We start from the raw sequence: 26,572 nt of genomic DNA, 5'->3' as shown, positions 1-26,572 counted from the left end.
TTTTTTTTTTTTTTCCTTCTTTTCTTTAAGGGTGAGGAAAGTGGTAGGAAGAGGGTATCTACCTGGTAGCTGAATGCTGATTCCTCTGAGACTTAATGAGGCCTTGTGTATACAATTTTTTGCTGCCTTTCTTGTTTTGACTGTGTTTTTTAGCATTTAGTAATACTTAGCTAACAGAGGTTAACTTCATAAACAGCAGAAGTGAAGGAAGAAGAGTAATGTATTTTCTGGGGGAAGGGCTAAGTTTATAAGGCAGCACAGAAGAGGGGGCTCACATAAAAGAAGACTTCATGACTTTCTCTGTGAACCCTCTTTGCGTGATGAAGGAACTTTTGCCTCATCACTGATAACTAATGTGACCCAGAAAGTTATCACTCTCTAGGTGGGAATTAAGGGACACAGTTGCAATTGTGGCCTTTCTATTGCAGGGTTAGTATGCGAGCATACTTTTGCACTTTCTTCCTTCCCTGAAACAAGGTAACTGGCAAATACTGTTGGAGCAAGTGAGGTCTCTGACTTCCTTCCAGGTTCTGTGTCTACAGGAGGTGCAAGAGAACCATTACAGGGAGCAGCTAGAACCAGCTTTCGTGAAGATGGGTATGTCCTGCTTTTACGTGTCTGTATGCCCAGCTCATGGCCTGACTGAGCAGTGCTTCCCTCTTAGTCTTCAAAGCATTCAGTCTCAAAAGAACTCTTCTTCCTTTTCATTTGAGCTGCTGGCCTCACTTCTGAGCTATCTGCCTGGACCTTTACCCTTTCATTTGTAACTGACTTTTCAATTTGAGAGATCAGAGTAACAAATCTGTCCTAGGAGGACAAGGAGAGAGAAAATACATGATTATAAATTATAGATGGTGATTACTGGGACGGAATTGGGTATAATGCTGCACCCAGAGCATTGTAACTGTATGTTAGAATAACTAAGAGTAACTGTTTATAACTAGGAGTAACTGTATGGCAGAAAGTATTGCAGCTGAAGGAAGAAAAGCACTGCTCCCAAGCAGTGAGTCTTCTCTTATGTGCCCCAGCACTGCTTATTGCTAGAGAGAGCTGAGGCTTAGGGGAATGCTGATAGGGGCTGTAAAATGCTATGTTACTAAGCAACCAGTGCTTTACAAGTAGAGTTGTTTACTGGCAGATGGCGGTTGATTTTTTTTGTAGTTAGAGCCTAGATCTATTGTAGAAACCAGGCTGAAAATTAACACAGTTGGAATGCATAGGGGTTGGAGAAATAATCCTTCTGGGCAGTCCTTCTGGATTCAATTGTGTTCTTCCAAATCATAGCAGGTACCTCTTCTACAAGTCTGCTATACTAACTTGCTGAATTTGAATGGAATGAGAGCTTGAGGTAGCAACCAGATTAACTTTTTAATGGATGATGGTTTCTCTTCAGGCTTTGCTTGCTTCTATAAACGGAGAACTGGGAGAAAGACTGATGGCTGCGCAGTGTGTTACAAGCAAAGCAGATTCCAGCTAATCACCGTCAGCCCCATCGAGTATTTCCGGCCTGGCCTGGATGTCCTCAATCGGGATAATGTGGGTTTGGTGCTTCTGCTGCAGCCCCTGCTCCCAGAGGGTCTTGATCTGAAGGCAGTCAGTCCTTTGTGCGTCGCCAACACACACGTGTTGTTCAATCCCCGGCGGGGAGATATCAAACTTGCCCAGATGGCCTTGCTCCTAGCAGAGATTGACAAGATTGCAAAAACTGCTGAAGGTCAGTACTATCCTGTCATCCTGTGTGGCGACCTGAACTCTGTACCTGACTCTCCGCTTTACAAATTCATCCGGAATGGTCAACTTTCCTACCAGGGAATGCCAGCCTGGAAGGTAGGTGCCAAGCAAAACTGGGATGGGGTGGCTCTTTACTGCGCGCTGCTGGAGAAAAGCAAGGCTGTATTCTTCCTCTTACAAGAAAGAGTCCCAGTATTAAACTCAGTTATTCAGGACTCATCCCCAATGCCTCCACCAGCGCTGAGGAAAGAAGTAGAAAAATGCGTGCATGTTGCTTCCAACACTGCTTTTTTTATTTCTTTTGAGCCAGACCAGTTATAAGAGTTACTTCATCTCACACCCTGGTTTTCCCTTGCTGTGGGATTTCTGTTGCTGGGTGACTGGAAGTGTAGGGGAGCACAAATCCACCAACGCAACCTGAAATTTTTGTAGGTGTTTGATGTGAAACCAGTTTTGCCCATGAAATGGTTACCTGTGCTGGACTCTTCAAGTGGCTACCTGTTAATTTATATCCATGCTTAGATATGTCTTTGGCTTTCATGCAAAATTATCAATTCAATAACACATGTCCACAAAGTATGTTCTGTATGGTGACTTCTAGTTAATTGAATCCATGCCCCACTGCACTGCCACTGTGAGGGCACTTTCCTGTTTTGCTCTTGGTGAATGCATATACATACACTGTCTATAGCTTGCGGAAGTTCTGTTGTGTGTTGCTGATGTTTTCCTCTGCTGATTGTTGCCTCTTTGCAGGTGTCTGGTCAGGAAGACCTTTCCCAACAGCTGCATTCTCGGAAACTGCTGTCCCCGCTGTGGCCGAGCTCACTGGGTGTAACAGACAACTGCCAGTATGTTACTGTGTGCCGGCCAAAGAAACAGGGTGAGCTCTAGTGTGTGCTGAGTATATGAGCTTGCTGTGGATTGAGAGTCTGTGGGCCTTGCTGTCTCCCACAGTAGCTAATGCATGTGTTATATGAGGCAGTCAGCAACAAATTCTATTCGTCTGTGCTTTTCCTTGGTATTTGAATTAAATTTAGTTTTTCTGGAGTCTGTCACTGTAGCCCAGTATCTGCAATATTTCTCTAGCCTACAGCTGAGGATTCCAGGTAACCATTGCTCCACATATCTTTTATATTCTCAGGCTTGAGCTTTTGTGCAGTTGTAACTGATGTTTGGCATCCATAGCTTTGAACTGCAGGTATTTGTAAGAGCAATTTTGGGTACTGATTGCATGCTGGAATTAGAAAATGCCAAGAGTCCACTCAAAAACAGTAATTGTTCTCTACTATTTCTAAAGTGGATTCTAAAAAAGGAGGCCACACTGAATAGTTTTTGTTGGAAGTCTGAATATAAAATTTGTATTCAACCTAATTTGCAGAACTGTTCTTTCTTTTTAGGCAGACTTGAGTTTCCTTAAGTTGCGAGCTCGCTGATCTGCTTAAAAATCCCTTGAACTTACAGTGCTTCAGAGGGAACATTCTTAATTTGTCTCATCAAGGTGCTGACCATGATGGATGCATTGGCTAAAGGAATAGAACAGAGTACAGTTACTGCTTGTTTACTGATTACTGTTGACATGGTGTAAGGGTGCTTGGTATGAAACTTGCTATAAATGTGACTTTGCTGCAGATATTTTATTTTCTTAAATCATATTTCTGTCTGCAGGCAGACGTAAGTACAGCCGAGACTTCCTGCTCCAGTTCCATTTTTGTGATGTTGCTTGTGAACGACCACCAGAGCTGGTCTTCTTGGAAGGTGTGACAGATGCTAAACCAGGTATTAGTGGGGTATTTTTTCATCTCACAACTCTCCTAGCTGTATAGCAATGAAAAACTGTTGGAGGTAACACCTGGTACAAAAAGGGAAGACAGAAAAGTAGCATTCTGTGGCTTTATGATTATTAATTGATTCCTTAAGAGGTCAGAGTATAGTCTTACTGCAGCACTGACAGTGTTTCTTAGGTACCTTGGGTTTCAAACTCTTCTGTAGGCTGCATTTATGTACATCTATCTGGAATCTCTCTACTTCTTTGCAGACCCCCCTCCATACTGGCCCAAGAACACTGCTCCAGTGAATGACCCTGATCTCCAGATGTTCATCCCAAGGTAATTTGAGGCACCTTCTGTGGCCTCCATGTTTCGCTTTCTGCAGCACTGAAAATCTGTTTGAAGTAAAGACTGAAATAATTGTGAGGGTCCACTGAGATCCCAGCAACTAGGTGATATTCTGGCACCATTGGGTCGATGAGCTCAAGAATGAAAGGAGTGGACAGGACTGGGTATTGGATATGAGGTAAGCTCGTGGTCTGCTTTGTGCAAGAGGAGTACATAATTCCAACTGTCTTTCTGTGTACGTGTTTGCAAACTCAGAAACAGTTTGGAGAGTTGTATCAGTAAGGGAACTTCCAACTTCACCTGTGACATCAGCATGGGGACTTTGAGCTTTGTACTGCAACACTGAACACTGCATCATCCTGTTTCCTTTCTTGGTAAGTTCTGGCTGTTCACTTGCAGGTCTGCAGGTGTTATCCGGCACGGCCTCAACCTGACCTCTGTCTACAGCCATTTCCTGCCACAGAGGGGACGCCCAGAGGTCACAACCATGCCCATGGGGCTTGGTGCCACTGTTGATTATATCTTCTACTCAGCAGAGCCTGTGATGAATGGAAACAGAGGAGGTGAGTGTGCCAGTGCAGGGTTTGTCCTGTGGTGTTGGAAGAGGGCTGTGAGGTGTAACATAGTTTAGCTCTGTGGTGGATAGAGCATTTTAATAATCTGGAGTAGATATATAGGGTGTAACTTTGACTGAGGTGATGCACAAAGCAGAAGCAACATATGCTCAGATATCTTGAGAAGATGGTGTTTGTCTTCCTTTTGGAAAAACTGAAGCTGCTCAGGTAAGGTTCATATAGACTTCCAAGGAAGCCAGAGCAGAATACATTCTTCTTCCTTTGCTTAACTATTTGTGCTCCTGGTAATAAGCAGTGCTGAGTCCTTAGTTCAAGGCTTGGACTTTAGATCTGACTGAGACCACACGTCCTCCTTTGAAGGAGGTGACTCTTGTTAAAATGCCAGCACATCTCTACTACCTGGAATGGGAGTTAGGATGATGGAAGACTGCATGTAAATGCATCCAGGAACTGCCTTGGAACTGGTTTTGGATTATATCAGGATCAGCTTTGGGGAGGAGGTTAGAAACGAAAAAAATTAATTCCTGCTCAATGGGGAATTTGAAACTATCTTCAGGACTTACGGGAAGTTCCTTTCATTCCACTGTAAACAACTACCTTGTGAATTTAGCATATACTGGATTTTTTGTGCCTGCAAACACAAAACCATTGAACTGCAGCATTATAGGATGCTCACTGCTTTCATATCCAGGCTCAAAAGTGCATTCAGTGTTTGTGCAGGTTGTCTTTCTTCATCAGGGAAAGGATTGGAAACCACTGACAAGCATCTTTCTGCAAGTCTGTAGAGATTACCTGCAGCATCAGTCTACAGCTGCTGTTTCCTTCCACTTTATCAGGTCGCAGGCTGTACCAAGATGGAGACCTAAAGCTGCTTGGCCGCCTTTCCCTTCTCTCTGAAGACGTCCTGTTGCTGGCAAATGGCTTACCAAATCCATTTTGTTCATCTGATCATCTCTGCTTGCTGGCTAGCTTTGGCTTGGAGATCTCCAGCCTCGGAGAGGGTTAGTGTTGGTTCCCCTTTGCCTAAAGAAAATATATTCTGAATATAGCTGTTTCAGACTCTGGATTTACAACCAGCTTGCAAGAAAACTCTGTTATTTGACATGCCCGAAGAGTCCCTTTCTGCCCTCAGGCCCTCACAAAAATACAGATGAGTCAGTTGGAGCCCTTTCTGTTGGTATTTTGTGGGTCTCTGCAAATCTGTGTTTCTGCACAGTTGTGTTCAGGCATTATCATCTCCTAAAGGGATCCTTGTTCCACAGCTTAATTTAGCAAATGTTTTAGTGCTGCAGGAACCAACCTTGCTCCCATGTTTGTTCCTTGGTAAGGTCTTCAAGGACCTGGGAAATACAGATGGATTGCTGTCTGCTTCTGGCTACCAAGCAGCAGGGCATATGTACACCAATATTCTTTTGCACCAAAACAATGTTTCTTTCAATTTCTGAATGATAGGTATATGAAGCATGGTCTTTAGGAATGTGATGCTTCTTTTGAGAGTGGATCTGCTAACTGCTTAGAAATGGGTTTTTCTTAATAATGGTAAGGGCTGTATTGCTGGCAGAAGAGCTTGTGTAGTTGAGTAATTTCAACAAGGTCATCCCAGTGAATGTCAGGTGAAGAAAAACAAGGTAAAGCGTGACAACTCCAGAGGCTGTATCTCTGGAGGCTCTCAAAAGAGAGATAAAAATTGAAAATGTGTTAGAGGAAGCAGAAACATCAAACGAGACAGTTGAACGTATTGTAAATGCCCCTACCTTCCTCTGTGTCTTCTAAATTCTGTTTTACCTCTCAGGGGACAGAGAGCCAACTGGTAGCAGCCTGCTGGGCAGGCTATGGGCTTTCTGGAGCTAGCCATGCTTAGGTAGGTAGGACCCATTGGACTGGCTCTTGTCTCTGAACAGATGCTGTTTCCTTGGAGGCAGGATTGTCAGTCTCTTGGTATCACCTTAATGTAGTTTTCTCAGCTTGTACAGTACAAAAAAACCCCAAACTGTACCTGGTCCTGAGGCAGATTGCCTTGTTTAGTCTGATTTTTGGTGCTCAGCTTTGCTGTGAGTGAGGAAAGCAATATGGGACAAATATTTTTAACCTTCTGTTCGCAAATGAGGCACAGAAGTCTTGTCCTGCCTCAGGATTTTTGAGAGGGTATGAAAAGGCTTGAAATATCATTTGCTCTTTCTGTGTTATACTGGGGGATTTTCATATTCTAAATGTTACTTTCTTTATTGAAAAATAAATTTTTTCTAATTTAATGAAAAATGCAAAGTAACTGCAGCACCTTGTGCTTCTGGCAGCTGAACCCTTAGAGGAGTTGCTCAGCAAGGCTTTGCTGGCTGGGATGTGAAAGAGGAGAATGTGGGTTAGCTACACAAAATAGTAGCAATGAAAATAAAGGGCAGGGGTAAGTGTGCCTAGCTGTTGTCTCCCATCATATCCTCACATCCCCGAGGTCTATTTGGCATCAGGGTTTATCTTGCAGAATGGTTTCGGGAACCATTCCCCTCTTTCCAAGAAAGCAAATACTGTTGATCCTTTAGAGCTTATTTCTGTGAACTGTACAAAAGATGTGGGCCGTGTGCTCTGTTCTGTTCCCATACAATTCTTAAGAACTCTGCATCCCCTTCTTGCCCCTGCTGCATGGTTTGTATTTGCCTGGTGATGTGTGGACGGCTTTTGCTACCCCAGCTTGGATACTACATGTGAGAGTCTGCACAGTGAACAGGAATCTGGAGGTAAATAAGTCTGCAGCTTTGATCATCAGAAATTTCAGTGTTAATGGTTCTGGTGTGGTGCTGGTGTTTGTAATTGGGGAGGGATGCTGAGCTGTGTATTTCTGTGGATGTTTTTTCTGAGAGTTGCTTTAATTTCTTCAAGTACTCTCTGATTTTATAATTGGTTTTATTTGAGCAAGGGGAAGAGAAAACAGAAATCTGTGCAACTGAGAGCTTTATTTTTCTGCCAGGCTGTTTGTATGTTGCCAGATAGCAGTCTGGTTGCAGATGACTCCCACCAGCTGGTAACCTTGTGAAGGAAAACTTGAGACATTGAATGTTTAAAAACAACTGGCCAAAAGCAAAACAAATAACACTGTGACAGGTAGGGCTGTCACTTAACACTGTGACTGTTGGCTTTGGTTGTAACTGCTGGCCCAGTTCGATAGCCTGTTAGTGATAGGGGTGTGTGTGTGTGTGTGTGTGTGTGTGTGTGTGTGTGTGTGTGTCAAAGTCCTCCTGACCCTCTGCCACTTTCCACTCAGACCCAAGAGATGTGCACAGTTCCCTGTCGGGTGAGCTGGTTGCCCAAGCACCTTGACACTCCTGTGATGTAGCTGAGTTTCAACATCACAGATACTTCTTCTATTTCATTCAAACCAAAGACTTGACTTTTCTTTTGGGTAACTTGCATGAATACATCTCTCAGGGAGGCTTTAAGTTCCAGCTGTTTTGCTGGAAAATTGGTTTCACAGGTCAGTCTAACACTTTGTTTTTCAGTATATGTGAAATTGTATGGTATGGACTTGAAATAATTAATTTGCTAAACACTGTGGATATAGAGTCAAGTGCTTAGAAACCCTCGGACGATGCCCAAAAATCTCCTGCTTCTCTCTGAAGGTTGGAAGGCCACCAGTATCCTGCATCTCGCAAAGCCTTGGCTCACACATTTTCTTGGGCATTCATAGATTGAACTGTTTCAGAAATGCAGCTCTAATAGTTGATTGTTGTGTTGTTTTGATCACTGTTCCTAAAGCTCTGGTGTAGACTCCTGCAGACTTGACCTGTTTCAGGAAAGAAAAACTTCTGTTCTAGAGCAATTCAGAATTAACATCAAATGGATCTGGAGACCTTTGAATGCCTCTTGATGTTGGAGGCAAAGTTTGTAGATGGGATAGATGGAAATAGTCCCTGCCACTAACACAGCAACTATTGTATAGTTGTAGGGGAAAACAATGTATTCTCTGATGCTTTGAGAATATCACATAGTGATATAATAAGGGACTGTGGTAATCAGCAACTTGTGATGGGAAGCAGAATTAGGATTCCAGATGTAGCTCTTAACACTGTTTCTTGACTGAAGCGTGTAACTAGTTGTCATTTACATAGTTTTCTGATACAGAGAAGCCTGGAAATGGCTATGAAAGTGGAACATTAATATCTGCTATAGCCAGAAGAAGGAAGTGAACTACCGATGTCATCTTTGTGGTAGTGATGTAGAGCTCAGGGAGGTTGGTACTTATGGAAAGGGGAGCCAGAGATCACTGGCAGCGTGTGTAAATATCTGTTATGTCCTAAGCTGCACGAACATGCAGCTGTAGAGGCAAACACAGATTTAACAACAGCTTAGGTTGCACCACAGCTGCTAGGCCATATTTAATTTTGCCATTTAGATAGAAATTGGACTTCTCTTTCTTGGTCTTAAGTTTATCACTTTAGGAAGATTCCCTTTGTGATCAGTTCTTCCAAAACATATGGGATAGGAGGAGTAATATACACAGTATAATTTCTCTAATTTCTGTCTTTTTGTCAGAAAATGAACCTTGGCTCCTGCTTGAGGCCTTCTTTTTCTGTGTCTTTTTCTTATGAGGTATCTTTCCAACAGCTGTTTTCCCATGACATTGGATGTAAGATCCAATTATCTTTTAAAGTTACTGATGTTTATTTTCTTGAGCAGTATTTTTTTCACTTAGAAGCTATGGGAGAATTATTTGGGGCTAAGTCATATTAAACTCTGAGTATTTTAATAGTGTCAAGCTGTAAGTGGCTTCCTCACCCCTTATCTGAAGAGTTTAGTGGGAGGAGTGGGAGCTCTGAAGCCAACACTTAGATAGGAGTAACTCTTGTTGTAAAAACAAAAAAAACCAAGACTTACTGTTAGTGCCCTGTATGCAACCCTCTTTGTAAGGCACGGGAAAACAGGGCCTTCATTCCTTTCCTTTAAAGAATCTTCTAGAAGACCTGAGAAAAGTTGAGCATCCTAGAGATGCTCTTTTAAGGACAGATCAAGGCATGCTTTGTGCTCCTACTGATTCTGAATGATGTTCTTAGTTAGCACCTTGCAGATCAGAGCTCTGCTAGAGTGCAATTTCTCCTCCCGGTTTTTACCACCTTACTAATGAATGTTTGCTGTATGTACTGTTAGGACTTTGCAGACAGTCAGCGTTCATCCAAATACTGATCCTTTCATTAGGCTTCCTGTTGTGCAGGTTAATTGAACTGCTGTCCGTACCTGACTGTAGCTGCCCGGGTCGTGGTGTTTTTCATAGCGCTGTCACTGAGATGCAGAAGGTGGATGCTGGCTGCCACTGGCAGTACTGCATGATGTTTCAAAGTTTGGTGCTGAGTTTCTGTAAGACAACTCACCTGCTGTAACAATAACAGACACCTGCCTGACCAGCCAGCATTTTTCAAGTTCCTTGCTTTTGTCAGTTGTGTGAGCTTGGCTTCTGCTAACGTGAGCTTTCTGCCACTTTCCACTGAAAATATCTAGTCTTGAAGGTCTTTTCTCTTTTATTTGTTTACTTCATATCTAGCCTGCACATTCCTGTGCTCTAAGGGAATAGGAATGCTGTATAGTGGAGCTGGAAAATTTTTCCTAACTGTGGTTACACAAACACAGCAACTTTCAAGGTGCTGAGGTGGCAATGAGTGAAAAACTGAACTAGAAGTTGGCATGCACTAGAACAAAAGATGTATTTGTTCCATCCAGTCTTTCCTTTTACACACAAAAAAGACTTAGCATGAAGCCTTGTTGTTGGTTTTTTTTTAAGTCTGCATTGATAGTCTGCTGCTTTCTCCAGCAGTCTTAATTTTATTCATTTACTGACCACTTTTAGCAGCTGCTCCTGAACTGGGAATTGAATGCAGCCCACCACCACCACAAAAAAACAAACAAAAAACCAAAACAAAACCAAAAAACAAAAAAACAAAAAAACACACCCATGTAGGTGTCAACAGTTTATTGGAATTAAGATGAAAGTCACTGCCAAAATGAAAATACAAACCAGGAAATCCAACTTAACTAAATTAATTGAAGTTTGTAATGGCCTCTTAGCCAAAGTATGTCATACACCTTTCCATAATCCTGTACTCCTTGTACATGTGGTCCTTCTGAGCTTATTTCTGCTTTTTCATGGGTTTCTACATGCTTCTGTGCATGTGAGATCCTTAAATTTTGCAGTCTTGGGCTTCTCAGCATATTAGATGGCAGTGCTTTTTGGTGATGGTGTTTTATTATTTTTAATTAGTGCTTTTAGCTGCTTTTCCCAACAAAGGTTTTTCACTGATGTCCAAGTAGTATAATCTCTAATTTAAGAACCTAGAATTGCAGGAACTGTCTTATTGGGGGACAGCCTGATAAAAGAGTTAGCAGCAAGTCTCACAAGGATCTGAAGTAGAGGTGTATAGAAGTTGCAGTGCTTAATTATTTTTTGCTATTATTAAATGCCTAAAGATCAATAACAGAGCATGGAACAAGAACCTTTCTGCTGCCACTGAAGTTTGTCATCTTCTGAGCTCAGACACAGACTATAAAGTCTTATGATTTGATTACTTTCTCTTGTCTGTTCACACCACCTATGAGGTACCATGCAATTACTTCTCCTTGAGACAGAAACTGTTTGTATAATTAACTTAGCTGAGAGAGACTACTGCGTGTGCCATGCTTTGGAGTGACAGGGTAGAGGATGTTTATTGCCTTCTTCTGCAGTTGCATATACTGTAAGCTTGCTCGCCTACATTTTTATTACTCATTTCCCTAGAGAAGGGATATGCTATGCCTGAAAGATGATAGCCTGAATAAAGTTGGATCCCACTTGCTGGGGAAATGTACTGAATGTTGCAGCTGACTGTCCTTTATTAACCCAGAATTTGTCTGAGAAGCCCTGGTGAGGTCATTAGTCTGGAAGGCCACTAAACTACAGTGCTTAAACAGAATTGCTTTTCTGGCCAGGAAGGGAAGCTTGATCATATGTTGAAGAGTAAAATAGAGCAAGCAGAGGCTTGCGTTAACTCTTAGAATATTGACTCAAGTCTAAAATTTCTCCTGCCTCATCCACTAACTTTATTTGTGCAGCCTTGCAGATGGCAGCTTAGAAGAAGAATATGAGTTTAAGCCTTTGCCACACAGCCACAGAAAAACTTCTTGCTGTCTGGCAGCTGCCTTTGTGTACAAACATACTTACCCTTCAGATGCTTGATGAAGAATGAAGGTCCTTCTATGGCTTTTTTCCATGAAACTGCAAAAGTGTAGGACATCTATACATAATTTGTCTGATACCATCACTCAGTGTTGTGGTTTTGACTTCTCAACTAACTGACAAAGGGGAAGTTTAAATCAGAAAAAAAGACAGCACAGACACCGTTTTATCTCTGTACAAGCTGACAGCAGTACAGAGGCAGTTTTATTGTCTTAAGTGTCAAAGGAAGCAGGAAGAATCATCAACATGAGGGCTATGGAAGTGCAGTAAGAACTAACTCTAAATAAGAGTTCTGTGCTGGCTACATAAAGACACAGAACTACACCAATTAATTACAAAAAGACACACATGATATGATTCTTAAAGAAAGAAACCTTCCATTTTTTCATTAGTTCTGATCTGTATCAGTGATAGGTAGAGATGTAAATGGTTTTGGAATGCCCTATCCTATGCTAGAGTGGAACAGTGATGTGCATGGAAGGGGACCACTGTGGCCCCACTAGCACCAACTCAACCCTGGCCTGGAGGGAGATGCTCTGCTCTGCAGAGATCATGGGGATTCAGTCCCCTTCTCGGCCTAATTGAATTGCTTGTGAGCGGACAGAGCCAGGGCACCACTGAAGGAGAGTGCTTGTGATACAAGTAAACACCTGCTTGGAAAACAGACAAAAAATATTAAATTCCCTTAGGAGTTCAGCTTAGCTGTAGAGGAACCATCTCCACCTCGCTCTGGCAAAGCAAAAACCAAGCTAGGATACAACTTGCTTCCATAGGTTCAGTTATTAACTCCATAATACAGGTCTTAATATTAATAGGACAACAGTGCAAGACAACTAGAATACATGGTATTATTTCAGCCAGACTTGCACAGTACACATGGGACACAGGCCCATCCTGCTTATATTTAGCACCTGATTATCAGGACCCCACTTGAAATACTTAATTTAGAAGAAGCAAGTGGTTAAAGCAACCAGCCTCCTGAAGTAATTCTTGAGAACCACTTGAGCAGGGTAAGGCGCATCTGATCCAGACCTGCCTTTTGGCAACAATAGGATTCTTCTGTTAGTTATAGTTTCTTAAACTGCAGTTTAAGGACAGTTACGTTTCAGTCTGTACAACATCATGTGAGCCCACCTTAAGGGATAGGCACCTGATTAAGGCTTCCACCTGAAATACTTAAAAAATAATTAAAAAAACCCCCACGTTAAACATCTGATAACAGTAACACACTACTGTATGATCACAAACTATGTTCCAACCACAGTTCTGGAGTCATTTATTCTAGTAGGCATCCAAGCATACTTTGTACTGACCCATACAGTGGCACACAGGTAAAATAGTCATAGTCAACTGAATAAAAACACTCCACTCCCAGCTAAAACACTTGCTAACATATCTTAAGTTTCTAAAGACTTGTTTAGCTTTTCACATTTTAAAAGTTAAAAACAAACAAACAACAACAACAAAAAAAACAAAGGCCAGTGTGTCACAGACTGATGAAGACTTGATCCCACTTCTCAGTATATGATGCTGAGTGACACCATGGCAGAAAGTTCTTGGTTTTGCTCACTGATGCTTTTATCCATGAAAAAAAATTGCAATTGGCTAGCTGTCAAAGGGACTTCTCTACATAAAAATATGAATATCTCCTCATTTCAAGGTTTGCATTATATTTAAGATAGTTTTGCCAGTAGTAGGTCAGCATTTGTTCCAGTCACATCTTTCAAAGCTGACCTGGACTTCACATACAACGTAGGCAGTATCTATCCATCCAATCTCTGTATTGGAAGCAGTTCCACAGGATTCACAAGGACTCGTATGCAGAACAGACATCAGAGAGGACCTACTGAATAGTGAAGATTTATACCCCAGAGCTAAATGAACAATCATGTTAATATGTAACATTAAATAATTAATAGGACTCCTCAAGAGCCATGTTTTTATTCAGCAGGCACTAAGGAGTACAAGTTACACCCTACATCCTTGTTTGCATTCCTTTCCTGCAGTTGTAAAGGCTGCAGAACTGTGACAAAGACTCACCTCTAGCCTTTTTTTAACAGATAAAGGCAGACAGAGCAGAAGCCAGAGTAGCTGGATGAGGGAGCTGAAGTGCAGAAGCAGGGTTCATTTTAAATTGTGGCCTCAAGTTTCTTAGGGCATAAGTCTGGGTTGCACTAATCCTCTGTGTCACGGGACAGCTGTCTTGTTTGTTAGCAAGGAAGCTAAACTTCATATTGATGTGATTCATCTTGTAATAGAGACTATAGGGAACAAGAGCAGAGCAAGAAGGGGAAAATTGGTCATTTTCCCTTTCATTGCACTCTGTTGAATTGGAATACAGAGCAAAAGGCAGGGCTTCTTCCACACAGAGAAACAGAAGGTGGCTTGAAATAGTAACCCCTAGTGTCTGTTCCTGTGCCCATCCTAAGGAGTCGTGGATACTAGATACATAAGAAGAATTAAATGACTCCTAACGTACATAATTGTGCAACTAAATCTTAAAAGAGGATATTGTCTCTGGCTACAGCTGGTGAGTGCTCTCAAGGATGAGGATTAAGAGACCTTGAACTCCACCTGTCATTCATTCTTTAAACATCCACTTCCTTGGTTTTCTAACTATTGGCCTCAGTTACATCCTGCAGGAAAGTGCTTAATTAATGGGTCAAACAAAGCATTTTGTTTTTAGCCATTCTGCCCTGGTGATCTAACACTGCTTAGCATCCCTTTTGCTCACCACTTAAGAAAACATCATTAGCATGCAGCTCACCCCTTCACTTACCACATCTTTCCTGAAGTTTTCTCCCACCCAATGCACTTCCCCTTCTCTCCAGCTAAAAAAAAACTCAGGTCTGTCCAGCTATTAAATGTGCTCTTTATGAAGCTCCTAATTATTCTCAAGCTCTCCAGTTATTCTGAGTAATCTAACTTGCCAACCAGAGTCATGGTTTGGATGCATCCTAGTTTCATGCGACTTAGGTTTTTTTCCTGGATTTCTTCTGCTTTAATAAAACCTGACATTCAGTTTCCTTTGATGACTGCTGCTTGTGTTTATTATATAATTCACAGTGGCACCTGAACTTTCAGTCTGTTGCATAGCAAACAGTAGGCAAAGGCAGTTTTTGGCTTCCAAATGATCCATGTTATTTACAGTTATCCGTGGTACCTTTACAGCTAATATGATTGTTAGCACTCAGATGCTAAATACGTTAATTTACAGCCATAGGAGTGAACAGAGGGTGGATTCAACAGGCTGCTTGGCTTGCTATTGCCATCTATTTTTAAGTTGTTGCATACAGCTGGAATGCAAGGAAGGGGGCAGGTGTTGCACTGCAGTGTGGAAACAAATATCCTCTTCTGCAATAACCTTATCTTGAATCAGCAGCAGGTTATGCCACCGCCCCGTGTACTGTCCTCTTGGTGATGCAGCAGAGCAGAAAAGTACAGACAACTAAGAGAGTTCAGAAAGACAAACTGCATGGTATGGATGTAGCGCCTGGCAAGTTACATCACAGTTAAGGATGTACAATTAGGAACCTGTAAGGCCTGAGTTAAATCGCTTGTGGGTGGTGCTTTGAGGATTAACACTGCTTTAACTTGGCAGAAGATCTGATTTGTTTGGGGATAAGAACCCATTCTCTGCCACCAGAATAGCACTGCTTATGAGTGTGGCACAACTATCCTGCAACAAAAAAAGCCCTGATGGAGCTGAGCTCCATCATGGTTCTAATGAGTCCGCAGGAAAGCATAAGCCCAGTTCTAAGTTATATACTTAGTACTTCAGAAGCTTAGCTCCTTGTCAGTTTTGTTGTAAAATGGGTCTCAGTTTCTTTCCAGGACACTGCAATTCTCAGGCACAAATTTTGCATCCCCAGATCAGTGTACCATATCACTGCAATGCCACACTGTTCTGATTTATGCCAACTCCAGTTTCCATGTCTTAGACGTCTAAGAGAGACCTGACAACACTCCTGATTTCTGACAAGCGTTACACAGCGTAATCAGCAGTAAACAATCCAGTCAAAGCTATAACCAGGTCCAGCCTGACCCTTGGGGGAAGGTTTGCTTAAGTGGTGCTGTTAAATACTGCAGCTCTCCAATGAGCCAGAACACAAGCACAGCTCCAGGACTGGGATGGGAAACAACTTTCAGGAAGCTTGATGCTGAACTGGTAGGAAAGCACCTACAACCTCAATGAGCAGGGCTTCCTCCCAACAGGTGCCTATGACTAGCACTAGTATCAGTGAGGGAGAAGCATGATCTATGTGGAAAGGAAAAACGCTTGCAAAACCTGTTCAGATCAATAAATTCTTCTTTAGGTATTTTATCTTAAAACTTACACTTCAGTGACTGAAATGCCTTCCATAAGCTTTCAATTTAGCAGTCGCTACAAGTTAATAGTAAGACTGATGAAGAGATGACTTAAAGTTCAGGCTGCCAGCCAGTCCCAGCCTCCCCTGCTGGGATGATGGATGTTTCTGTGCCTGCTTTCACATGGCAATGGCTTGGCCATATCTCGACCCACTTCACCACAAAAAGGACATGCTGCAGCAGCTCCTCAGAGTCACAATGACTTAAGATTATTATCTGTCTACTCCCTCAGAGCAAATGAAATGTATTGAAATAGGATTAAACATATAAGATACAATTTCCCCAGATGAAGATGAGGCCCTTACATGATCAATAATAAATTGGGCTGAGAAAATTATGCCCTCTCACAAGAGCATTGCTTTCAGAATGACAAAACCAGGAGTTTTTGCACAAGATGTGGGGTCATCTCATTCCAGCATCACTCCTTCCTCTGCTCTGCATAGGCTCAAGACTTGTGTGCAGATAGGGAAGAAGTACTGTTGAAGAGATGCTTAATCTTATGTGCTGTCAACTCAAAAAATTGACAAGTCCACTGATCCCACTCACTTCCTACTGTCCCTGCAGCACACTCTCACAGATGTACCGAACTTCTTATTTCTTTTTAAAAAAATACTTATTTCAGTGAGTTAAGATGGACACCTCTTCCAGAAACAGGCAGGTGAACCCTTTGGGACCTATGGGATCCAGTTCTGGGACTGTCCCACTAGAAGGTACCTGTAAGACCAGCACTCTGTTCCATTCCCGCTCCCCTGTCCCCTTTGTCGGAATTGCAGCAAGTGGATCCAGGTCCCAGCTGTGGCCAGCAAGAAGTCTGTAGAGCCTTTTCACACCCGGATTTGGTACCCATTGAGATCTGGCATGGCTTTGGAGTCAGCAGGCTTCTTCTCACCAGATGGCCTGTGTGTAGAAAGGGTAAGAACTATTCAGGAATCGTTTTTCTGGTTAGGAGAGCCCGCATGTACAGATGCTAGCACAGAAGAAGCATATAGGAAAGCTTCACAGTTAACCTATGTGGCTGAAGGCATGATTTTTTGATAACTTTCACCAACTCTCTTGGCAGTCTCCACAGGAAGAGAACACAAGTTAGGAAGAATAGGAAGTCTACAGTGGTATCCCAGATCACTTTGATGAAAACAGTCCCACTGACCAGTAAGCAGAATCTCTTTGGGCACAGGTTTGTGAGATATCAAAACTGAGACTCCTAGGCAAGTACCAGGCACCAAGATCACTGACTGTTTAAGCAGCCTCCCTCCTCCCCACCTAAACATCAAAAACAAAACAAAAGCAACCAAACAAAAACCAAAGCCCCAGTAACAAATCAGAAGGATAAAAAATAATAATAATAAAAAAATAAAAGCAAGGAAGAGTCTGTCAAACAAGCAAACCAGAGATGCACAAGGTAGGCCTTCTGGCCAGAAGCCCCACTCACCGTCGGTCCCCACGGCTGTTGCGGCGATGAGGACTGGCCTGACCTCTTTGTGGGGAGGAAACATCTTTCTTTCTGTCCTTGGTGGGAGACGGTGGCCCTGTTCCTTTGCCAATCTGCCAAAACAAACAAACAAAAAAGAGAGTAGCATGAGCAGAAAACTATACTAGTAGTAGCCAGAAAACGCAAAGCTGAAGAACTATTAATTAAACGGGGATAAGAGACAAAAAAGCAAGATAAGTGAACCAAAAATACAAAAGCCAGAAAACAAACCACAATCACTGCTATGGGTCCAAGGAATGTATACAGTCCAATGTAATCACAACTGCAGTACTGCCTGCGTGTCCATTATGGGACCAGCCTAATCACAAAGCAGAGTAGCCAATTCACACTCCACTCCATCACCACTCTAATTCCCCCAACATGCCATAGGCTGGGCAAGGCAGTGGATGCTGCAAACTACTACTGCTCCGTGCTGTCTGCTCACCTTGAGCCTCATGTCACGGGCGTGTCTCTCAAGCTCTTTGCGGAAGTCTTCCCGGCTCAGCTTGTCTAGATCCAGGATGGAATGCTTCCACTCAATCTGCTCCACACTGTGTGGGTCATGGGATACACAGTGCCCCAGCTTCACCTTTTTGAGCGTGTGCCAGCAGCGGCGATACGCCTCCTCGAAGTCAAAAATGAGTTCACTCAGTGTGCGGAAGACGGGCGCTTTGTACATGAGCTCTTCGCGTCGGCTGATGCCCAGTGCCCCATAGCGGCCTCCGAAGTTCACCCCCAGCACGATGTGTCGGAAGTAGTTCCCTGAGAAGTGGGTTTTGAAGCTGATGGGGAAACGGTCCAGCGTAGTCATGTTGTTGGTGAGGTAACTAACAGCAGCCACTATTCAGGAAACAACCAGTGATGCCAGTTGCTCGGCAAGCTACTTCCTTCTTGCTTCAAACCCTCCCAACCTGCTTAGCACCCTTAGTCATTCAGGTATCACACTGATGGGGTTTGTTCTTCAGATCAACAGGCCAGCTCACTGCAAGTTGCCCTACTGATGAGGAAACCAGACTTGGCCTTTTCACCAAGGCGGTCAACAAAAAGGAGCTCATTTCCAGACAGTTTTGTGATGCAGAAGTTGCAACGCCAACACATTTAGTGTACTGTATTGCATAGTTTCAAGCTGCAATGCTGAAGCATTGTTCATCAGCTTGATTTAATCTGTTTCACTATTATTTCACATAGAAACTGAGGATCCTTCAGTACTCAGACCACACTTCTGAGCCACTTGCCATCTCTGCCCCTCCAAGTGGTTTTGTCAATTTGCATCAATAATCTGTAGTCCAGTCTATAGATGTAGACTGTGCATAGACTATGCCTGGGAGATAGCTGGGAAAAGCAAGCTCTTGAAAAAGGCACAAGCCTAGAATTAAAGGCACTGCCTAACTTGACAAGCAATGCTAGCTATCATACTGAAGTGACATACACCATAATTAGGTGTTGGGGAGGGAGGATCCCTAATTTATCTTAGCATAGAACACATGCAGGCAACATCGCAGTAAGGGAAAATGTTATCCACAAAGGACCTCCTCACCTAACCGTAGCTAATATTTTTGCCACCTTTATATGTTCTTTAGGTCCTTTCTCTTTTACTTGCTTCCAAAGTAGTCCATAGCAGCACCCCATCTCTGAAGAATTAGTTCTACTATTTCAGAAGATTGCTTGGATTTGGATTTTATTGGTAGGGATTTTGGGGAGAACTGGAGAAGAAAAACAGGGGTGTGGGGCTTGGTGACAACATTTATCAGCAATCTCAAAACATCAGAGGGGAAAACTCAAGGATGGTCAGGCATGCACATTTCTGGGAGGAAAGGATACATTCCCAGGATCACAGCTTCCAGGCATTTGATTGGCAGGGCCTCTTTGGTCATTTCTTTGGCCAGATCCATCAGCCTGTGGAGCAGGACAAGGGAAAGATGAGGAGAGTTAGAGGGCTTGCACTATGCAAGTATGGCTAGTTCAGCCCTTTTGCAGCGTATATGCAACATGGGTTTCCAGGAGAGACAAAGGCGCATCAAGGATAGGGAAAAGAAGAGTGTTTTAGGAAGATATAAATCCAAACCTGCGCTCTTCCACATATTGTCACTGCTTACAAGGAGCTCCTACAGTGAATGGTAATAATGCTGCAAGACAATGTCTTGTTCCCAGGGAGACCACAGCACTTGGCTCAGTGAGTTCTGGATGGACACTGACATGACCAGAAGCAGAAATCTCAATGCACCAGGGCCAGCAGTGTTCGCCTCATAAGGCTCAAGGACAGCAAAGGCCTCTTCTATGGCATGAAACAATATTGTTCTACATTCGGTAAATACTGTGGAGACATTGCACTGACTACAGTGCAAGACACTCAAGTTCCCATAAGCCTGTGGACTAGACAGATAATAAGAAGGCAGTCTTGAGAGAGTATGCTGACCAAGAGAGCTTATCTACAGAAGCTTATCAGGCACAGTTCTTCTCCAAGGTTTGCAGCTGGGAGAATTCTCCTCCTACTTCAAAGTATGACACACCTAAAGTTTAGCAAGCATACATACTGCAAAGGCACTCACAGGTACTATAAAGTTAGCCCTATAAAGATGCTTGACTATTAGAAGGATTGTTTAGGGCAGGACCTAGCTTCAGAATCCATCACAAGTTCATGTAGTTATACTGCAATTAGAAACACGAAGAATCTGCACATATCTGAAATACAATTCTGTCATTTTACTTGATCTACTGATTCATGACAACAAACCTTTGTCCTTGAGAAAGGCTACACACAGCTCTACTCAGCCATACCCCAGGCAATACACAATAAAGTCAACTAAAGACGGATGGAGCTTCACTGCTGAAAATGGTGATTGCCTTCTAGACTTTGGTCAGGGGCTCAGCAAACAAACAGCAAAGCCCCAACATTTCAAAGCAAGGATAAAGTGTGGTAGAGGCTGCTGGCACTTACCCAGTCAGAGGTCTGCTCTTCTTAATCTCAAAGAATTGTGTCCCAGTGTGATTGTACCTAGAAGTAAGAGGTTAAGGGCTTGGCAGTTTGGTAAGTAGCGTTTTGAAGAAAACCTGCCCGAAGAACTTTCATGATACTATTTCTCAGAGCAAATTCAGGATCTCGCAAATACAGCAACAAAGCAAGAAAATTTCCATCTCCCTATTCCACATCTTTCCCACTTATAGTTCTTGCTTAGTCCCTTTCTTTCTTGTCAATTCTTTTCCTCCTCACCACATACAGGTTTCCACTTCATTTCCCAAAGTTCTGTGCTGACAGACCAAGCTCTGCTCATTTTTTCAGTTAGGGCAGAGAAAGTTTGATAGATATGTCTGCTCCTTTCTGCACAGAGCCTTAAAATGTTATTGGTACTTTACTTTTAGTCTGGCAGAAACCCAGTCTGAAACACAGAGTCCTTGACGGGTGAAAGGTGCCAAAAAGACTGCCATTGTGCCTTTTGCAGAGGCAGAGGTCAGGACTGGATCTGCGTCTCACCACTGAGATTACACTATGCTTGCAAGGCACATACCTGCTATCCAGCATAGCAAGGATGGCACAGCTCTGAACAGAAAGGGGCAGGATACCACAGATGCACAAGAGCAGGGTGGCTGACTGTCCTTTAAGACAGCTGCAGAAAGGCAACACACTGTAGTCCACCTGAGACCCTGCTCTCAAGGTGTTAGATATACACTTTAAAAGAAATGTGATTATGAAGCCAGTGGGCTGGTTAGTGCGGGTGGTGGGGAAGGGCCTCTGAACACATGCCATGGAGCAAACAAGATCAGATGGTAACTTCGACAGAAAAGAAGCAAAGCAGCAAAACAAACCATCATCCAAAGCCCAATCTCCTGTTCTCAGTGAACAAGCTTCAGTTCTTCTCCAGCTAAATCAGAACGAGCTCTTCTCTTTTGTAGAGAAAGAAAATCTGCTTCCTTCTTCTTCCTGGGTAATCGTATCAGTGACTAAGGTAACAGTAAAGGATACTGAAGCTCCCTGATGTAGCGCTGTACGGCTTCCAGGCGCTCAGGGATGGGGGTGGATGGCTGGAACGCAGGCACACTTGGTATGGGAATCTGAAACAGGGAACAGAACATAAATCACCACTTCAAAACCTCTCCAGCTTCTTTTGAACTCAGTGATACACAGCTACATGAGGCACGTTCCTCTAAAACCAGCCCCTTTTTGCTGCCTGAAGTGACCATGTCAGGTACACTCCTCTGTTCCCTTACTAGTAACTGATTCACTGGTAACGGTTTTAAAGAAGCAACACCACAGAGCTGCAAGAGAAAATGCCCCTAAGGGTCCTACTGTTAGAGAGTGTAACAGGCAAAGAATTAGACGAAATTAACTGACAAGGACAGATGTGAGACAAGAACACTATCACACAGGGGAGCCTGGGCCCATTTGAGTAGGCAAACTGGAAAGCACAAAACAAAAAAGAAAAAGAGGTAAAAATTGAAAATAATTTCCCCCAAAGCCACTGGAGCAAAGGCTTACAAGAATCTTTACTACCTCCTGGAATCTTGGAGGAGTTGGCACTGACTAGGACACAGGCTGGGCAGCATAATGACTCCCCACCTTTTGTGTTTGTTGTTTTGAATTACACAGGGAATGACTTCCGAAAGTTCACCATTCAGACTGCTGTCCCATTCTAAGGCCTCAGCCTTATGGGTCCAGTCCAATTTTCCCCTCCATTTGCTCCACAGGGGATAACTGCAGCTTTGTCAGCAGCTGAGAAAATGTGTCTAAGGAAGGGAAGAGGTCCTGTCTGCTCAGCTACAGTGGACAGGCAAGCCAGGATGGCAGACAGCCCTGACATATTCATTCAACAAATATAATGGAGAAGACACAAATTTGGTGTGACTGACAGGCTCACAGAAACAATTTAGCATCTTCCCTCTGAAGGATGGCTCATGTCTTTCACACACCCATCTGATACCAGACTGTAGCTTTTCACAGCAGTTTGATTTTTAACATTTCAGTTCCTGCTCAGAATTCCCCCAGACGTGGGCTATCCCCCACCTAAGAAAGCATGAGTCAGAAACAGATCTTCCCTTGGGGCCTTCCACTGTGCTGCACACCAACTGCCTCTATTGGCAGCAGATTTGTATCCAGCAGCACTGCTGAGCCATTCATCTCCCTCTGCATGTGTATCTGCAATCACTCATTTCCATGCCTCCTTCTTCTGCCTTGGGCTGCCAGAAATGACCAGTGAAACAGGCCAGGCACCTGCACCAGCTGAAAGCTGAGCCAGTGAGCACGGCTAGTTCTCAGTCAGATCAGTTCCCTGACCTGGTTTGCCACATGGCCACATCCTGCTTGTGCCAATATGTTTGAGTGGCCAGGGACTGTCCTTGCTTCTTGCAACTATATGGTTTTTCAATCTATCTACAACTACCATCAGCAAGCAGTCACTGAGGTAAACTCAGTCTCTACCCATCTCAATCTCTTCTTCTTGAGGTAAGAAAATAGTATCATTTGGACACTGGTACATATTTTCCTAACATCTCTTGAATGTTCCACTTCACCATTTCCAATGGTGAAATGGGCCTTGTTTCTGTACCTTGTTTGGAGCAAGCTAAGGCACTTGCAGGAAACACACAGCAGGAGCAGATGTGAAACTGTGTTTGTTCAGCCACGGCAGGAGCAGGGAAGGCTCCAGAGAGTAGCACACGGATGGAGCCATCTCTGGAACCACACAAGCTGAGTCAGTTTGGATGCTGGGAGCTGACAACTGAGTCACAGGATATCATTTCCAGGCAGAAACAGCCAGAAAGGTAACAAGCAGGACAATATGACTATTTCACTTTGTTTCATTTTGTCAGCTTGGGGACTTTCATGCTTTTGGAATGGATTACCATTCCAAACACTGATTAAGTCCATGTTGATAACACAGATTAAGGATGCTCCTTTCCTCAAAGGATTGACACACTGTAATGACAACCAGTTCAGCAGGGGACTAGTTAACACAGAGAGCTGCATGCACCTCAAGTAATTAAACTGATGAAAGTACAGTGTGCTCACTTTCTCTCAGATCTGGGCTTCCAGCCCAGACTGGGCTACAGTTTCTTATACATCTACAGCATTGTATTGGGGCAAGAGAGAAGGAGAAGAGAAAGGTCCCCATTCCTCAATCTCACTCTGACCTCAAGAATTTGTTCTTACCTGGCACTATCCATGGCATATCTCAGAAGGCTTATAAATAGTAGGCAGTCTTAACAGTCCTCCAGGATGCAAAGAGGAATTAATTTGCAAGAGAAACAAGAGAAAATCAGATCTATTTTGCTCTCCCTTTAGTTGTACTGAAAGCTGGAGAGAGAGCTAGGAAGAGAGCCCAGATTTCCAAGAGCACATACCTCTGCCAGGCTTAGCAGACTGAACACATCCTTGGTCCCTCATCACTTGTGTTGAGGGGCTGCATCACCCCACCCTTGGATTCCTGCATGCTGACAGGCTGGCTGTATGCTTAGGACTGGGCCTGACTTCAGAAAGAGGATTCAGAGAACAACAGATTTTTATATACCAAGTGGGCTATAATGTGCATGAGACAAAAAGGATGGGAGAGAGACAAAAAGCTCCAGCCTTATCTATGTCACAAGGATATGTTTTTTGGCCAGCCTAGTTTAGCAACAGCTTCTCTTACAGTGCTTTTATTTATCTGAGCTCCTCCCTAATTTCCCTTTTGTAAGCCGCATAGGAGCAATATCAATCCCAGTCATTAGCCTGACTAAAGAAATTGGATTTTCTTCTTGTCTATCCATACAAGCTCATCAGATGCAATAATTCCCATCTTCGCCCTCATAATTACTTCATTTGTAATTCAGCCTTTCTTAAGGAGGCAAGGGCACATTTTGTATTTCCATTGTGAAGGTCCAAGCAAAGCAATATCACACCTACAGCTAGAAAGGAAACAACCTATGAGATGGTGCCACACTCAACCTTTGCATGCACAGCCAATCAACTGTATCCTGGCCTGGCTTGCTTAATAGATACTCCAAACCTACCAGAAGGAAACCTTTGGCCCCAGGGGAGATCTCTGAACACAAAACCACAGCAAAAGACACAGCCTCAGCAGCTGATCTGTGAACATTTCCACAATGTCTGGACACAGCCTTATGCAGTCATCATTTTATGGCATTATGTTTAGCTTATGGACAACTCTGTCAAGAGTTACTTCCCCCAGCATGGGCCATACTTCAAGGCAAAAATTTGGGAGGGAACAAACTACTGTCTGACTCCCAACATTTAAAAAGGTGTAATTGCCTTTCAGCCTATGGAAAGTATCTGGCCTTTCAGAGGAGCTTGCGCTGCTCACTGCCCTAATTCTCATCTGTTGCATCAGTCATGCAAAGAAACTTAATGACACAAAGATGCATCTCAAGCAAACCTCAAAGATAAAACACACTCCCAGAGGGGAGGAAGAGCTGGGAAGCAGAGCCCATTCATCCTAGCTGCTTCCTGCATCCCCGCATCTTGTCTGTAGGCCCTGGTGAGCTTGGGCATAGCATTTCAAATTGTACAGCTCTGAGCCGAGTTTATAGCTCTGGTTCCCAGGGGTGCTAGCAGACACCAAACAACAACAAATAATGGATAGACCACTTTCATCAGTTATTCTAGAGGAGCACATCCTGCTTGTATCCCCTGACTGTGACCCTCTGGCACTAAAACTGTAAAAGACCGTTAAGTGAGAACAAAAGCAGAAGTACTTCACATGATGATCGAAAGCAGAGACTGAGCACTGTATTCCCCTCCCTTCCTGCACACCACACTCCTGTTTGTGAACTTCTTTCTTCCATTTCCCTCACCAAATCATCCCTTCTGATCAGGAAATTAAGCACTGCATGCCCTGACCGATCAGAAACACATTTTCAGCTTTCACTCAGGCTCAGAACAAAGTCCAGGGAAATGTGAAAGGAAAAGGAGAAGTCTAGCAGGGTTAGAATAGGGCCTGCAGTTAGGATTTAGAATTTGGTCTGGTTACTGCCATGTAACTCCTTACTGCAAAAAGGAACTTTGGCCACACACATCCCCGGAGCTCCCCGTGGGCAGTGGTACAGGTTGCCTGTATGCACACCATGCAACAGTGCAGTTTTGCCTACTTCAAGTTTCATTCTCAAGGAATGAAGTATTTGCTAAGAAAGCACAGGAAGAAAATGCCTAATCTTTCTGTATTTCAGTTTCCTGTTAGCATGATGGGAACACTCCCCTGACTGGCCAACGGAGCGACACACCAAGTATTTGCAGTGCCTTTTGTTCACAAGATGCCAATGGAAAGGGGGGATTTTTCTCCAGTTAAGGTGCAAGCAGATAGCAACAACCACCCAGATTCATGTGTAAATGATTCAGTAGGGCCCAAAGCTACACAAAATGCCCATTGCTTCCTCTTCTTATTGAGTTCTCTGCAGGTAGGCCAGGAATACGCTTAGAAATCTGGCCCTACACCAGCAAAAAGGTCTGTGCACGTTTGCTAGCTCCTCTTGAGATTCTTGGGCATCAACGGTCCCTTTTCCATCAGATATGGTCCTGTGCAAGAGTTCCTTATACGAACTGTGCCCGAATCTGACTTCTGATGTAAAGCCTCACCTCCCTCGGTCCCACTTCTCACGTGCAGGGGCTCCCCAGTACAACTCTCATCTTTCCATCGTCCATCCTTCTTCTCACTCTGTTAAGCCGGCCCATCTCCCTCCCACACAACGCGCACACGAAGGCCATTTACTTTCCAGCACGGCCCCTCGTCAGGAGGGCGATTCGTCGGAGCCCGGCACCGTGATCGGACACAGCTCGGGACCCGCCACAAGGACCGCTCCGAGCCGCAGGGCCGGGCCAGCGCCGCCGCTCTCGCATTTCGCCTCTTCGCGCCCTTAAGGCCGGCACCCCCGCGGCCCCTCACCTTGGGCAGATCTGCGGCGCCGCGGATGCGCTCCGCCACCCGCTCCCCGTCGGGGTGGATCCTGGCCACATGCCGCCACATCCGCTCCCAGGTGGGCTCGTCCACCGGCAGCCCGCCGCGGTTGACGAAGAACGGCACGCCGCCGTCGCGCAGGTCCTCCTCGCCCTCCTCCTCCTGCTCCTCCTCCCGCGCCGCCGCCGCCGCTTCGCCGGACGCGGGGAGCCTGGCGGCGGCCGCGGCCCCACCGCCCCCCGGCA

The 26,572-nt window shown here is 44.0% G+C and overlaps 2 protein-coding genes across 5 annotated transcripts in view; one reads left to right on the top strand and one right to left on the bottom strand.

The window, feature by feature from the left end:
* The window catches only part of ANGEL1 (angel homolog 1), an 18,022-nt gene extending 3,378 nt beyond the window's left edge, over positions 1–14,644 (top strand). For all 3 annotated transcript variants that reach the window (XM_042813286.1, XM_042813284.1, XM_042813285.1), the window contains exons 4-10: positions 528–597; positions 1,394–1,827; positions 2,485–2,611; positions 3,397–3,507; positions 3,767–3,836; positions 4,245–4,408; positions 5,257–14,644. In XM_042813286.1, coding sequence (XP_042669220.1) covers positions 528–597; positions 1,394–1,827; positions 2,485–2,611; positions 3,397–3,507; positions 3,767–3,836; positions 4,245–4,408; positions 5,257–5,426 — 1,146 coding nt within the window. In that variant the 3' untranslated portion in view covers positions 5,427–14,644. The remainder of the gene's footprint in view (positions 1–527; positions 598–1,393; positions 1,828–2,484; positions 2,612–3,396; positions 3,508–3,766; positions 3,837–4,244; positions 4,409–5,256) is intronic.
* On the bottom strand, positions 11,772–26,446 carry VASH1 (vasohibin 1). 2 transcript variants are annotated; one of them, XR_006167927.1, is made up of 8 exons: positions 26,316–26,446; positions 21,410–21,498; positions 20,387–20,443; positions 19,270–19,344; positions 17,894–18,275; positions 17,410–17,522; positions 16,695–16,877; positions 11,772–13,458 (listed from the first exon to the last, which is right to left on the bottom strand). XR_006167927.1 is itself a non-coding variant. In XM_042813287.1 (7 exons), exons 1-7 carry the CDS (start codon positions 26,394–26,396, stop codon positions 16,805–16,807), a joined length of 870 nt encoding a protein of 289 aa, XP_042669221.1. In that variant the 5' UTR covers positions 26,397–26,446; the 3' UTR covers positions 11,772–16,804. The 2 variants fall into 2 exon arrangements, 1 of the variants encoding a protein (XP_042669221.1); XM_042813287.1 differs by having other exon boundaries at positions 11,772–16,877.
* Between the last annotated feature and the right edge of the window lie 126 nt (positions 26,447–26,572).

The sequence above is a fragment of the Centrocercus urophasianus genome, unplaced genomic scaffold, assembly GCF_019232065.1.
Source record: "Centrocercus urophasianus isolate 14NV4802_14NV808 unplaced genomic scaffold, USGS_Curo_1.0 seq_14, whole genome shotgun sequence".
NCBI classification, from domain to species: domain Eukaryota; kingdom Metazoa; phylum Chordata; class Aves; order Galliformes; family Phasianidae; genus Centrocercus; species Centrocercus urophasianus.
The sequence above is the reverse complement of the archived record's forward strand: the minus strand, read 5'-3'. Positions and strand labels throughout refer to the sequence as shown.

What these genes read in the sequence shown, in the direction of transcription:
- VASH1 (XM_042813287.1), bottom strand. Translation starts at nt 26,396, where the DNA reads ATGTGGCGGCATGTGGCCAGGATCCACCCCGACGGGGAGCGGGTGGCG. An exon ending in CGCTACATCAGGGAGCTTCA is followed by an intron (nt 20,444 to 21,409) that starts GTATCCTTTACT and finishes TCTTACTTCTAG; the next exon opens with GTACAATCACACTGGGACAC. An exon ending in GAAGCTGTGATCCTGGGAAT is followed by an intron (nt 18,276 to 19,269) that starts GTATCCTTTCCT and finishes GGCTGCTGTTAG; the next exon opens with TTACCTCACCAACAACATGA.